Source organism: Asterias amurensis, chromosome 1 (genome assembly GCF_032118995.1).
Source record: "Asterias amurensis chromosome 1, ASM3211899v1".
Classification (NCBI taxonomy): domain Eukaryota; kingdom Metazoa; phylum Echinodermata; class Asteroidea; order Forcipulatida; family Asteriidae; genus Asterias; species Asterias amurensis.
Window position 1 is genome coordinate 1,951,176 of NC_092648.1, and position 13,437 is coordinate 1,964,612.

Below are 13,437 nucleotides of genomic sequence, written 5' to 3' on the forward strand. Positions count from 1 at the left end.
TCATCTTCAAACCCTGTAAGTTTAATGTAAATCTATGGACATTTTGAAAAAGTACCCAAATCCTTTAACTTCACTGCCGCGGAGTGAGTTCTTAACTGGTCTCAATGTTTTGACTAGCTTGCTCTAGTCAGCATCAGGAGACAGTCTTCTGTCTTATGATAAGCTGATGAGGGTTTCAGATCTAGGTAGGGATCCAGGTCGGTGCTATGTCCTCTGGCTGCGGCTTGGATTGCTTTGATACCTCTAGGGAACGATCTTGAAGACTGTCTTGGCTGGTGTGATGAAGGAGTCTGATCAAGATGCCTGCATTCACATGCAGGGCACCTAGATCAGACTGGTGGACAAATGTCTTAAATTATTTATTTGTTATCACTCTTGGTTTTTTTTTTACAGCTTATTGTGTGGTTAACCCTAGCCTCAATTTGTACTGACAAACAAGATGGTTATAAAGTAAATGATTGATACTCTTGTCTAGTATTGCGTCTCGATGATGGAGTGTACAGGAGTAGGTTGAGTCAATTATTGATGACCCATCAACACTATGCCTTTATAACTATCAACCTTGCCCACCAAACAAAGTTACCCCCACAAGCCGGCCTTATTAGGTTTTGACAATCTCCTCCCACTTCAAATTGTTTTTATTAGTCTGACCTATTTGAAAACCCAGAAATGTTATGACGTTTATTCTGGGAATGTGGGAAAGACGAAGGTTTCGTTGGGAAAAAGTTAATGAAATTTCACCTCTTTTTGATACGGCTGAAGGGTCCTCTCTTAATAATTCAATTTAAGGAGGTAGCGGGAATATAGAGGGAGAAATTTTCACTAAATTTGGTTAAAGTCTTGAGGTTTTTTTTAGTTTAAAGTAAAAACTAAATTGGTTAAGATAACTGCAGAATTCTTGGAAATCACCCTTTTTTTCTTGTACCTCCAATGAGCAAATGAGCTTAAATTTGTACACGTTGTTTTTTTTATGTGTATGTTATTTCATGTTTATGATGGGTCAGCAGTCACTTTAAAGACACTGGACACTATTGGTAATTGTCAAAGACTAGTCTTCTCACTTGGTGTATCTCAACATATGCATCAAATAACAAACCTGTGGTAATTTGAGCTCAATTGGTTGTCGAAGTTGCAAGATAATAATAAAAGAAAAAACACCCTTGCCACACGAAGTTGTGTGCTTTTAGACGGTTGATTTCGAGATCTCAAATTCTAAATCTGAGGTCTTGAAATCAAATTCGTGGAAAATTACTTCTTATTCGAAAACTATGTCACTTTAGAGAGAGCCGTTTCTCACAATGTTTTATACTATCAACTTCTACCCGTTACTCTTCACCAAGTAAGGTTTTATGCTAATAATTATTTTGAGTAATTACCGATAGCGTCCACTGCCTTTAAGTGCAAATACTGGGCTTTTGGCAATATCAATGTTGTCTTTGTGCTGAAAACTACCAAATACAAAATTGTTCCAGTTTGAGGATCATTATAATTATGTTCAACTTTATGTTAAATCTTTATCTATTGGAAACAACCTTGTTCTGTTAATGTATGAAAGTAACACCTTAACCAAATGTAAATAGCAAAAATTGTAATATTGAAGGTCAATAATATGTACATACCTTTTAGGAATAATCAACTGCTAACACTTAAAACCACAAGTATTTATTTTTGAATATAAAAGAATAAACCATCATGTAAACTTTTAACTTTATCAAAGAGTGGATGAAATTATTGGAGTATGGCTGTACTGTAATGGGGGTGTTGTGGTCGAGTGGATAACAGCACCATACTCAATTAGCTCTGGTGTTTCTGTTTAGCAAAGTGTGGGTTCGAATCCCGGTCGTGACACTTGTGTCCTTAAGCAAGACCCTTTTAATTGCTTCACACTGGGTTAAAAGGGTTCCTGTGAGGGTAGAGATGGTTCTGTGATTGATTTAGCTTTGTAGCGCAATTTGTTGTACAGACTGTAGGGAGCTCAGATGGTTTAAGGAATGAATTAAATTACCAAGTGACCAGGAGTAATAATGTTATAGAAGCACTTTGAGACGCGTCAGGTGTGTAAAGCCCTATATAAAAATGGGTTATTATAATAATGAGTATTATTATCTGCATTTCTGTTTTATCAGTGCTTTTTTTTTTTTTTGGGGGGGGGGGCATGCAATGTCAACTGGATTAAGCCTGATAAGTTTAGATCATATACAGTAGCTAAACAATTTTAACCCTAGAGAAAAGCGACCAAATGCTAGCCACCAGTTGTTTGTACCAAAACGCCCATAGTGGCCGTAAGATCTGAATGAATGGGGAACTTTTCAGAGGGAGGAAAACCAGAGGGCACAGAGAAAGAAAAAGCAATAGAACAAGAGAACCAATCCACAACTCTCCTCACATTTTTCCCCTAGAGCCTGTTATGTTGTGCTGTGTGATATATTATGCTGTAGCCTACTTGTTGACATAAATCCAATTATATTCAGAACTCATCAAGAAAAGATTATGATCATTATGAAATGATCATCGGACACATAATCCACACAATTTAAATGCAAGTTGTCAAGCTTGGCTTTTTCATGCCACGGATAAGAATTAATTTCAGAGAGTAAAGAGGTGGATGCTAAATCTAAATCTGATAGTATTAGTTTGTTCACACTGTAGAACTAACTGGAAACTAACCTCCGGAGTTTTGCAGGGTTAACCCCATTGGTTATATTGCTTTTATAAAGCTGGGATTGGTATTTCCAGAGAATTTGCCAGGGTCAAACGTCCACCATTACGTAAAAGATAGAGATTTTGATCATGTATCAGTCAGATTAGAGAGCGGGTGATTTTGCATAAAATTATTATTAGTTTGATTCTCTCGCTTTACCCTACTCCCCAGCAAGGGCAACATGTATTTACAGCGCAATAGCCTTTTCCCAAGAGTTTGCCAGGGTTAGAATTAAAGTTTGAAAAGGTTAATAAAGTTTTCCTGGAAATTCCCCTGGATTACAGTCATCAGCTGCGATGAATTCGAGAACAAAATTGAGCCCTCTATTGGGCTATCTTGTTACAAGTGTGAGGTAGTAATGTCTTGTACCAAGACTAGTGTGAAAGGGGCTTATACATAATAAGTCAGTGGGTGATACCCAAGCCTACATCCTTCCTACTGTAAAGGGGGTTACCCTGTTTCAGCACCAGGAGTAGGTGGCAAGAGTGCCCCTGGTGACAGTTGATTTGGTTCGACGGACCAATTCAGTTAAGCCCTCACCTTGGAGTGGCCATCCGGCCTTACGTATGTGTTAGTCGGTATCTCATAAACAAAATAAAAACAATTTAAAAGCACAAATAATGCTTACAAATCTTCTGCATTTATCAAATACACTTTTGCTTTTTTATTCATGTTATATAGCACACACAAATTCTTCCGAGTAAACAAAGCTTAATGAAAGCCAGCCTCATGCTACAAAGCGATTATTTTCGCAGCAGCATTTCAAAACTTACTTGTCCGTAAAGGTCAGTAGTTACATATGTCATGGAGATAACAAATTCCATTCATGCTATGCAGATAAGCATTGAGCTAAAATGTCAAACCATGTGACGTTCTTATTTGCCCTTAGCCACGATTACATGTAAGTAATGAACCCCCTACCCCCCCCCCCCCCCTCCAAGCGAAATAAAATGTTCAGAAATTGTCCATTACTTGTTGGATTCAGTAACTACATGTGTGTAGAACAGCATAAATGTTCATGTATGCATTTACAGACCTGTATGCTTCGCTTTTGAAAGGGCAAGGGCACCAAGTAATTTTTTTCTTGGTAAAGGGCACCCTACGTATTTCAAGGGCACCAAGGCAGGGGGCGTAGAGGCTACCACCTTTGATGCCTCCGTGAAGGACCAGGCCTGCATTTATAAAAAAGTACTGAACAAAACAACATAACAATTGCTTTTACAGGCAGACTAAGACCCAGTTCCAATAACTTCGCAGTTGTTTACTTCCTTGCTTACGTGTTGTATAACTGCGTACTTCATTTCCCAGCAGAGACATAATGCTTTCCATTTCTGCTGCAAAGTTGTAAACAAACTGTTATGTCATCAGTACTAAGGTCTATTAAAGGGACACATTGCCTTGGGATCGGGCAACTTGGTCAATGAAAAGCGTTTGTAAACGTTTGTTATAAAATGTGTATATGTATGGGATATGAGGCATTGCATGAAGAGTTATATATTTGGTTTGAGGTACTAAACACCATGTGTATATCTACTTGCCATGTAGAATTTGTTCTTAAGTTATATATTCTACTACTGCTGAGTAGATTTCTCCGTTTTTTCGGGAGACTTCTCAGTTCTGAAAACAACTGTCCTGCATATGGTTAGAAAAATGTTCTCAAACTAAAATACAATGATCCACTCAAAGACAGTATACTCTTGAAATTGCACGTTTTCCCTCGAACTTTGCGAACTAACAGGGTTGGCCATTTTGTGGAGTCAAAATTTGACTACACAACATTTGACTCCGCAAAAAGACGTGCCGTGTTAGTTCACAGCGTAAAAGGAATACCGAGTACTTCTACTTTTAAAACATCTGTCTATGGGTAAGACAAACAAAATTAATACCTCTCTATAAGCATTTATTTTGTAACAATGCTTACAAACGCTTTTCAAACAAGTAGACCAACTCGCCAGATCCAAGGCAACGTGTCCCTTTAACTTGTCTGTCTCCCGCAGGTGTCTCATTCTACAAAGTCTGGTTTTTATCCAATTAAAATTGGAACAAGCAATTACCAGAATGTTGTTGCAATCAGGAAGAACATAGTAATTACTTAGCATGACCTGGATTATATATTATAGGTCAATTACACAGTCACTAATTGTCTAATTGTCTAATCTGTCAGCTCACCCGGGACTAAGTACCTTAACGAGGTCATAGCGTCAGCACATGCTTTAATTAACGTACAGAGACTGGTGCTTGCTTCTACTGACGTGGTACCTTTAAGCTGTTGGCTAGCCCAGTATAGTTTACCCATAACGACTTCCATTGATTCGGGAACAATGTCCGGAGAACTGGATGGAAGATCTAGAATTTTCCCCGGGAGTTGGTTCTCATATCGATGATATCGATGATTTACGTCATCTTTGGAGTCTACGAACGTGAGACCTCCACATGCCATCTGATTGGTCGGGATCGATCTGGAGGCCCTCGTGTGGTGATGTGTTGATGATCGTGAGGTTGGGGAGGTGTTTCTGAGACGTTTACCAGGTGGAGTCACATGGGGCTCTTGGCTGTTGCTATTGGCTGATGGCTTAGATTCTTGACCCTGATTGGCTGCTGCTGCTGAGGCTGCGCACAGTTCGTGTTCTTCCACTTGTGATTTAGCGGCGCTGGCACTCACAGCTAGATTTAAAAATAAGAGAACAATAAAATACCATTAAAGTATTAATACATGAATCGATTGTCTTACATTGTGATGGTGTGCTTTGGCAGAGTGGATACAATTACTGACACAAGTTCTGTTGGTTTGAAGCCCAGCCGAGACTTTAAGACATATGGATGGCAAAGCACAATGTATGGCGTAAAACTTGCTCGAAGCACAATATCGTAGGCAATGAAGCACGATTTAAAGCTTTGCATTATCCAAGTTGTTATGCCCAGAAGTTCCTTTGTATAAGGAACTGAATTAAACCGTCGATGCCTCCTGGTGACATTTGTGAGATTTAGAATCTAAATTGCCTCATAAATAAATATAGTACTATTAAACTTTTAAAGAAAGTTGAAGTCCGTCCATATACATCACTGATCAACACCAAAAGGGTGCAAAGATGAATTTAATTTAAATATTAATTGGTACCAATTAACCACATGGACCACATTTGCCATTAATTGTGAGGGGTAGTGTACAGAATAAAATTTACCCGTTAGAGTTGTAAGTTGTTTGAATGACCTTTGACATATAGAATCAGGATTTAATCCATCCATTGAGGTAGAATGATCCATCCAGTTATCAAATATTGGACTTGAGTTTTATTTTGGAGAGCAGGCCTAAAGGCCAGTAGGTTTAGTGTCTGGCCTGCTACATATAACTCATAACACCGGGATGTCATGGCCGAGTGGTTTAAAGGCAGTGGACACTATTGGTAATTACTCAAAATAATTATTCGCATAAAACCTTTCTTGATTACGAGTAATGGGGAGAGGTTGATGGTATAAAACATTGTGAAAAACAGCTCCCTCTGAAGTGCCATAGTTTTCGTGAAAGAAGTAATTTTCCACAAATTTGATTTCGAGACCTCAGATTTATAACTTGAGGTCTCGAAATCAACCATCTAAACGCACACCATTTCGTGTGACAGGGGTGTTTTTTCTTTCATTATTACCTCGCAAGTTCGATAACCGATTGAGCTCAAATTTTCACAGGTTTGTTATTTTATGCACATGTTGAGATACACCAAGTGAGAAGACTGGTCTTTGACAATTACCAATAATGTCCACTGCCTTTAAGTTCAAGTTCTGGTGGTGAAGTTTTTTTTAATCGTGGGTTCAGGTCCAGTTCTTGACACTTGTGTCCTTTTTTACTATAATTGCTTCTCTTGACAAAGGGGTATAAATGAGTACCTGCTAGGGTAGATATTGATAACGTGTACGTTAGTCCAGTGGGATTGATTGAACCCACAACCTTTCCAACTCTAGAGCAGTGTCTTAAATCAATTACATTTGTAGACCACCGAGATTGCCTGGTAGCTCGAGGCAGTACGAACCCTATATTTTAGCAGTGGGTACCGCAAGAGATAGACCTTAGGTCAAAGGTCATACTCTGATCTGATTAAATATTCATACCTGGATCATCTTTGGCTAGATCTGTATCCAACTCACTGCAAGCCACACAGTAATCCTGTTGTTGACGATCACGCAGTAAAATAGTCTAGGAGAGAGATCAAGCAAGGTATAATACAATTAGTTTGATTTTATCATTTTATGGATAGTTTTGATGGTTAGTGCCTGGGGACGCTTGTTAGGATCAATGAGCTTCTGCCACGTAACTTTTGGTCTCAGACGTGGGTTGTAAGCAAAGAAAATGACCGAGGAGTCTTTTAAAGGCACTGGGCACTACTGGTAATTACTCAAAATAATTGTAAGCATAAAAATTGAGAGCTGATATAAAGCGTTACAATGTTTTGTACTATCAACAGCGCTCCATTGCTCGTTACCACCTAAGTTTTTATGCTTACAATTATTTTGAGTAATTACCAATAGTTTACTTGGTAGTTACTCACATGAGAAACGACTCCCTCTGAAGAAACGTAGTTTTTGAGAAAGAGGTAATTTATGACACAAATATTAAAATACTTCAGGCCTAAAGCCTTTTATTAGGCATCTGAAAGCACACAAATTTGTGCAACAAGAGTTTCTTCTTTCATTATTCTCTTGCACTGTATGTCTTTGTGCTTGTTCAAATAATACGCATGCTTAGTACTAATCTTGTCTTATTTAAACCATTCTGGGCTAGTAAACATGTTGGATTCCCACACCCCCCCCCCCCAAAAAAAAAAAAAAAACCCAAAAAACAAAAAAAACAAAAAAACAAGGAGAAGGACTGTCTGGCAGTCTATATTAATCATTCTTAGAAAACTTGCAACTCCCAGGGAAGTAACAACCAGGGCAGCCCGTTAGACACTCAGGGCTTTATCGTAACGTAGCATGGCTGAGCTACAAGTGCATGTGACTCAAGCTTGTGTGTTTGTGATCAGCAGAGTGTGGGTTCTAGTCCCGATCTTGATGCTTAAGCAAGACAATTAACCATACTTGCTTTGTCCTTCGGATAGGACGTAAATAGTAGATCCCGTAGGTTGTGTCATGTAAGTAAACCAACCCAGTATACTTAACGCTAAGAGAAGGGGCTTGACCCTGTGTTTCTGGCATGGTTGACTGCATTAAGTTTGTGTCAAAGCTGTAATTAATTTACAAGGTTCTTCTGGTATAATTATAAAATGGCTCTTATTTATAATTCAAAACATACACTGCATACCTGCAAAAAAAATAATAAGGGCTTAAAGGGGCCCTTCCAATGTGAAACTTGTTAGCGCCTCATTATTATTATCATTACTATTATAATTATGATTAAATTATTACCAGCAGTATTAAACACAATCCCAGACCTCCCAAGGTCATCCGGGGAAGGTTTTGGTAGTTACTCTTTAAATTAATTAATGGCAATCCAAATTTGGGTTAGAAGCCCACACGAGTTTTTGATCGTATGATCAAACATTTTAAAAAAACATTTCACGTCAAAAGTAATGTGGTTTAAATACATGTGTAAAAGGATATTAGTTTTTATGTCACAAATTTGAATCTGAGAAGCGTTACTGTCAGTTATGTTTCTCAGATTGTGTATTCCTTTCTGAAATTATTCAACTGGGGATGTATACATTCCCTCCAGATTGTCCGCAATATCTAACAAACACGACAACCCTTGAAAATGATATTTTCAGATGTTAGTTGTAATGTAAACGTAATACTATAAGACCAAAACGATCTGACGGCTCAAACAACAGACGGTTGCCTTTAAAACGATAAAACTTCGGTCAGGAAAAGTATACAAAAACTTGAGGCAACAAAACCCAATCAGTTTTGACACATAGATTTAGATGACAGATGGGGATTGTCAAATTGTCAATAATTGATGAGGAGTGGGTGAGACGCATCTGTGGCTTTATAATTGAAAAACACCAGAACAATTGCCCGATATTTCTTCTTTATTAGACGAATGAAATAAGGGTGATGTCACGGCCTTCAGCATTTCACTCCTTTCACTGATTCAAGTTTCAAGGTGTAATGTTAGACTTTTCAGTCTCAATTCAGTAAACTCTTTCATAATAAAAATTAAAATGGCTCTTGTGAAACACAACTTTTAAGATGTGATCCTTCCTGTTTGAACTAGACCACTTATTTCATTCCTTATTGGTGGTTGTCAAAGACCCGTATTCTCACTTGGTGTCCCAACATATGTATAAAATAACAACTCTGTGAAAGTTTTGACTCAATTGGTCATTGACGTTGCAAGAGAATAAAAGAGAAAAAAAACCTTGTTGCACAAATTTGTGTGCTTTCAATGACCATTTGGGTCCGAATTTCCACCTTAGACTTGTTTTTTATGCTTTGGGATCCACCAAGAAAGAATTCTTGTCTTTGACCATTACCAAAGCTGTCCATGCCTTTAAGGCATTTTTTAATTGAATATAAAAACAAATCCATCGCATACAGTGTCGCCAAGCTGTCACATCCTTCAGAATAAAGTTTATAAAAGACAAACCCATCAATTTGATTGACGGATACTATTTTCAACCGGTAAATTTTCTGCCTCTCTTCACATGGGGAGATAGAGACCTCTTGAGGCTAGAGACCTCTTGAGGCTATCCAACAACTCCAATGTGAGTACCTGGCATATAGCCCGTTCATGTGATTGATGCTTGGAGAAAACTACAAGCTACAGGTTTATGCTTAAAGGCACTGTAACACCTTTGGCAATTATCAAAGACCGGTATTCTCACTTGGTGTTTCCCAACATACAGCATAAAATAACAAACCTGTGAAAATTATTTAAAAATAACAAGTTATTAAAAACTTGAGGCTCATCCTAAGTTAGGACGAGTAACTCGTCCTAACTCGAGATAAGAGTTTGACATGTATGGAAGTATTTGTGAAACCTACCACTGGTCTTGGCGTAGGGCTACATGGCCTCAGTAACTCCTGGCCTAACACCAGGGGCCAATTTCATAGAGCTGCTTAAGCACAGAATTTGTTTTAAAAGCACTAAAAATAGCTTAGTGACTGGTATTTAGTTGTTGTTTACTTAGCATAACAATAGACCCTTCCCATGAAATATGTAAATTGCACATAGCACGTGCGCACTAACGTTTTGGTTGGCAAAATGAGGGAACATCGCGCTGTTTTGTACACGGCTAATGGGTGCGTGGCGCACACACGATTGCGCGTCTGCTTAGTGCACAACTCTATGGTGTTTGCCAACCAACAGGGTCTGTAGGCATGCATGAATGTAATTAGCATATTTCATGGGAAGGGTCCATTGAGCGGAGTCTTGGCCGATAATCTAACTTTACTAAGCAAGGATTTTTTTAGCTTAGCAAATTTTGTGCTTTTAGCAACTCTATGAAATTGGGCCCAGGACTTCAGACCCGTTTTAATGATTTTGCAACAGTTCAAGGCAATGAAAAGGGGGAATCTGAAGGATTAAGGATTCCTGGGTTGTCTTCCATCGGAGTGGTACACTTTACCCAACTCGTCACGGAACGAACCTCATACATGTAGTTCTAGGAGTAGCCTTACCCCACATGTTGAACAGCAGGATCCAAGCATTCTGTAACCCTTAAGTAGGTAGTCTCCCATCAGCTTACTAATCTTGTCTGAACGCTCTCTTCTAGCTTGGAGTACTTTCATCTCCGCCTCACTAGGAGGTTTCCAATCAAAATCCTCTCCATCCATTATGTCTTGAGAATTTTAGAAGTCACCTAATGAGAAGGAGAGAAGACAGGCCTTCTTAAATATGAATTATTTATTGATTTTTGATCAAGACCACAAACAATAATTTCGACTGGTCCTTTCTCTATGGACCCTGGTTTGAATCCCTCCTTAGACCGGAGCCTTGCACATGGGTTTTCAGTGCCTACCTACATGTAGTCGTCTGGGAACTCACCAACTCCCACAAGGGGATATAATTTTCATACAAACATTTGTTAACGTCTATGATTATGAACTGCACAAATTGTGTTTCAGTAACTAACCGTCAATAATAATTATTCGTGGTCATTGTGCAATCAGCGGTTAGCTGGGGAATTCGAACCCACAACCTTGTGATTGCAATGCAAGTCCTGCAGTCTAACCACTTAACCACAGTGACCATTGTCTAGCTCGGTAGGAATAGAAAGTTCTTCTACTTCTACTTCGATACTTGGCATAGTTCTTCAGTCAGGATATAAACGCCAAGGATAGCTGCTTGTGTGCGGTGCCAAGTGTTGCAGGTGCATTTTATTGTACAAGGTGCGAGTAAAAAGTTGGGAGGTAGCTAAATGATTGCTCCAACCGCCCCCTTAAAGACCCCGATGGATGGGAGCTCGAGGATCTGGCTGGGGAGAGCATTCCACCACAAGACTGTTCGTGGAAAAAACGAATGTTTGTAGAGCTGGAGACGTGCTGGGATGGTTTGGTATTTACATTTATGGTAGGATCGAGTACTGCTTGGGATCATGGGTATGAGGTATTGGGTTGGATTGATGGCTACTAGCTGATAGTGGATCTTGTACATCAAGGAGATACTAGCAGCCTGTCTGCGTTTTTCAAGAGAGTCCCATTGAAGATCATCTATCATTTTGGAGATGCTGTCCCTGCTGTGGTAGTTGTTGAGGATGAATCTGGCAGCTTGGCGCTAGGTTTTTTCTATTTTGGTGATGTTTTTCTTGGTGTGCGGGTTCCAAACTGTACTACAGTATTCGAGATGTGGGCGGACAAGAGAAAGATATGCTTGTTGCCGTAGCTTCCGGGAGCAGCCTCTGAGGTTACGTCTGATGAGTCCAAGCATCCTGTTTGCTTTTGCAGTTATGATGTCTATATGGGATTGCCATGACAAGTTACTTGTAAGAGTTAGGCCAAGATAGGGATGTTCAGAAGCTGTAGTAAGAGCACTACCACCGAGATTGTACTCGGTGTTTATGGTTTATGTAGCAAGGTGAAGCGCATGGTGTGGCATTTGTCTTCGTTAAACTTCATGTTCCATGTTTCAGCCCATTGCTGTAAGGTGTCAAGATCGTTTTGAAGAGCTACAGAGTCATTGATGGATGCTATTGACCGGTAGACAAGACAATCGTCAGCAAAAAGGCGGAGAGTTGATGTTATGTCTGATGGTAGATCATTTATAAATGAGAGGAACAACAAAGGGCCAAGTACAGTCCCCTGTGGGACCCCTGATGTGACTGGGGACCATGTACATGTCTGAAAGCCCAGGGGTTGATTTCACAAAGAGTTAGGACTCGTCTTATCTCGAGTTAGGACGAGTAACAGGACGAGTATCTCGTCCTAACTTTAGCCTTTAGGGTTAATCTTAAGGTCTGCATGCTACAATGCAGGGTTGGAACCCGTCCTACGTCCTAAGATTAGTCTTAAGTTAGAAAGAGTTTTGTGAAATCGACGGCTGGCCTACAATGCAAGCCATTTTAACTTCTTCAGAGTTTCAGGAACTTCACAGTTTTATTTAGCAAATTTCATTGTAGTTGAATCTGTTTCCTTCCTCAAATAAGAAATGTGTTGGAGGTGTGTAGTGGGATTTCTGAAACTAAAAACACTACCATGAAGTGGCTTCCTTGACTCTTTTCCCCTCCCCAAATAAATATTGATAGTATTAGTAATGCAATGCAATGCGCACAATGTACATGCTACTTCATGCAGAATTCAGTGACTAATCACTAAGTAAAACCATGTGGGGAAAAAACAAACATCGTCACGAAATTATTAATTAAATGTAATTTAGCTTTCCACGTTATTTCTCTGTTTCGGTCAACACTTTAAGTCTTAACAGTTTCTTGAATGTAACATCTTTATCATCATGCAAATTACTTTATTGATAGACTAGCCAAAACCTCGAAAATCAGACAAAAACCTACAAACTTACCCTAGCAATTATTCGTCTCGATGTTTCGATCGTGTACAACAACAACGGGCATTTAATTGACATACACCCAGACGTGTCAACGTGTTTTTGAACGATTTACTAAGATAAAAAGAGGGAGCTGTCTATTTGATAGTTAGTCTCTCTTCAAGGCTGTGTTGTGCCTGCGCTCTAAACCGACGTCACGATTTTGCTTTTCTTTTCCGTAAAGTGGTGTGTTTAGTCTTCCTTCGATTCCGTATGTCCATGTTACTGTAATGTTAAGTTTTGTAGCTTGTTGAGGTGATCTTCCCGTCAAGGGAACTCACGCAAAGGGGTGTAAACACCAAGCTGACAGCCAATCTCGAGTGGTTTGACGTCTAAACGGCTTTGAATTCCTGAAGTCGATAACGTGATTCAGTAACTAGACGACAGTAGTTATCTAGATCGTGAAATCGGCGGTTAGTTTGATAGGACTCGAACCCATCACCGTACGATTGCAAGTCACATAGTGTCACTCATTTACTGGAATGTAATTCGATCCCAGCATGATTTTTCTTCTGGGGCGGACAACATTTTATGAAGTCAATTTCAAATTTAATATGCCCCCTCTTGAAATCCTTTATAACCATTTTTCTATTCCATGATGATAATAACGACTTTTCGTCATAAAGTGTTCTCTGGTTAGGCATTATGATATTTAAAACTGGATAATGCATCATATTATGTTATTGTTCTAAAGAGCAACAAGCAAACAAATACCCGACCTCCAACAAACAAACAAAAACATTGTACCGGGTTTTAAACCATTCAG

General features: G+C 39.2%; 1 protein-coding gene across 1 annotated transcript; it reads right to left on the reverse strand.

Annotated features, from left to right (window-relative positions):
* Positions 1-3,334: 3,334 nt before the first annotated feature.
* On the reverse strand, positions 3,335-12,696 carry LOC139944026 (protein ZNRD2-like). Its single transcript, XM_071940970.1, has 4 exons — positions 12,648-12,696; positions 10,313-10,494; positions 6,806-6,890; positions 3,335-5,365 (listed from the first exon to the last, which is right to left on the reverse strand). Exons 2-4 carry the CDS (start codon positions 10,466-10,468, stop codon positions 4,854-4,856), a joined length of 753 nt encoding a protein of 250 aa, XP_071797071.1. The 5' UTR covers positions 10,469-10,494; positions 12,648-12,696; the 3' UTR covers positions 3,335-4,853.
* Positions 12,697-13,437: the final 741 nt, after the last annotated feature.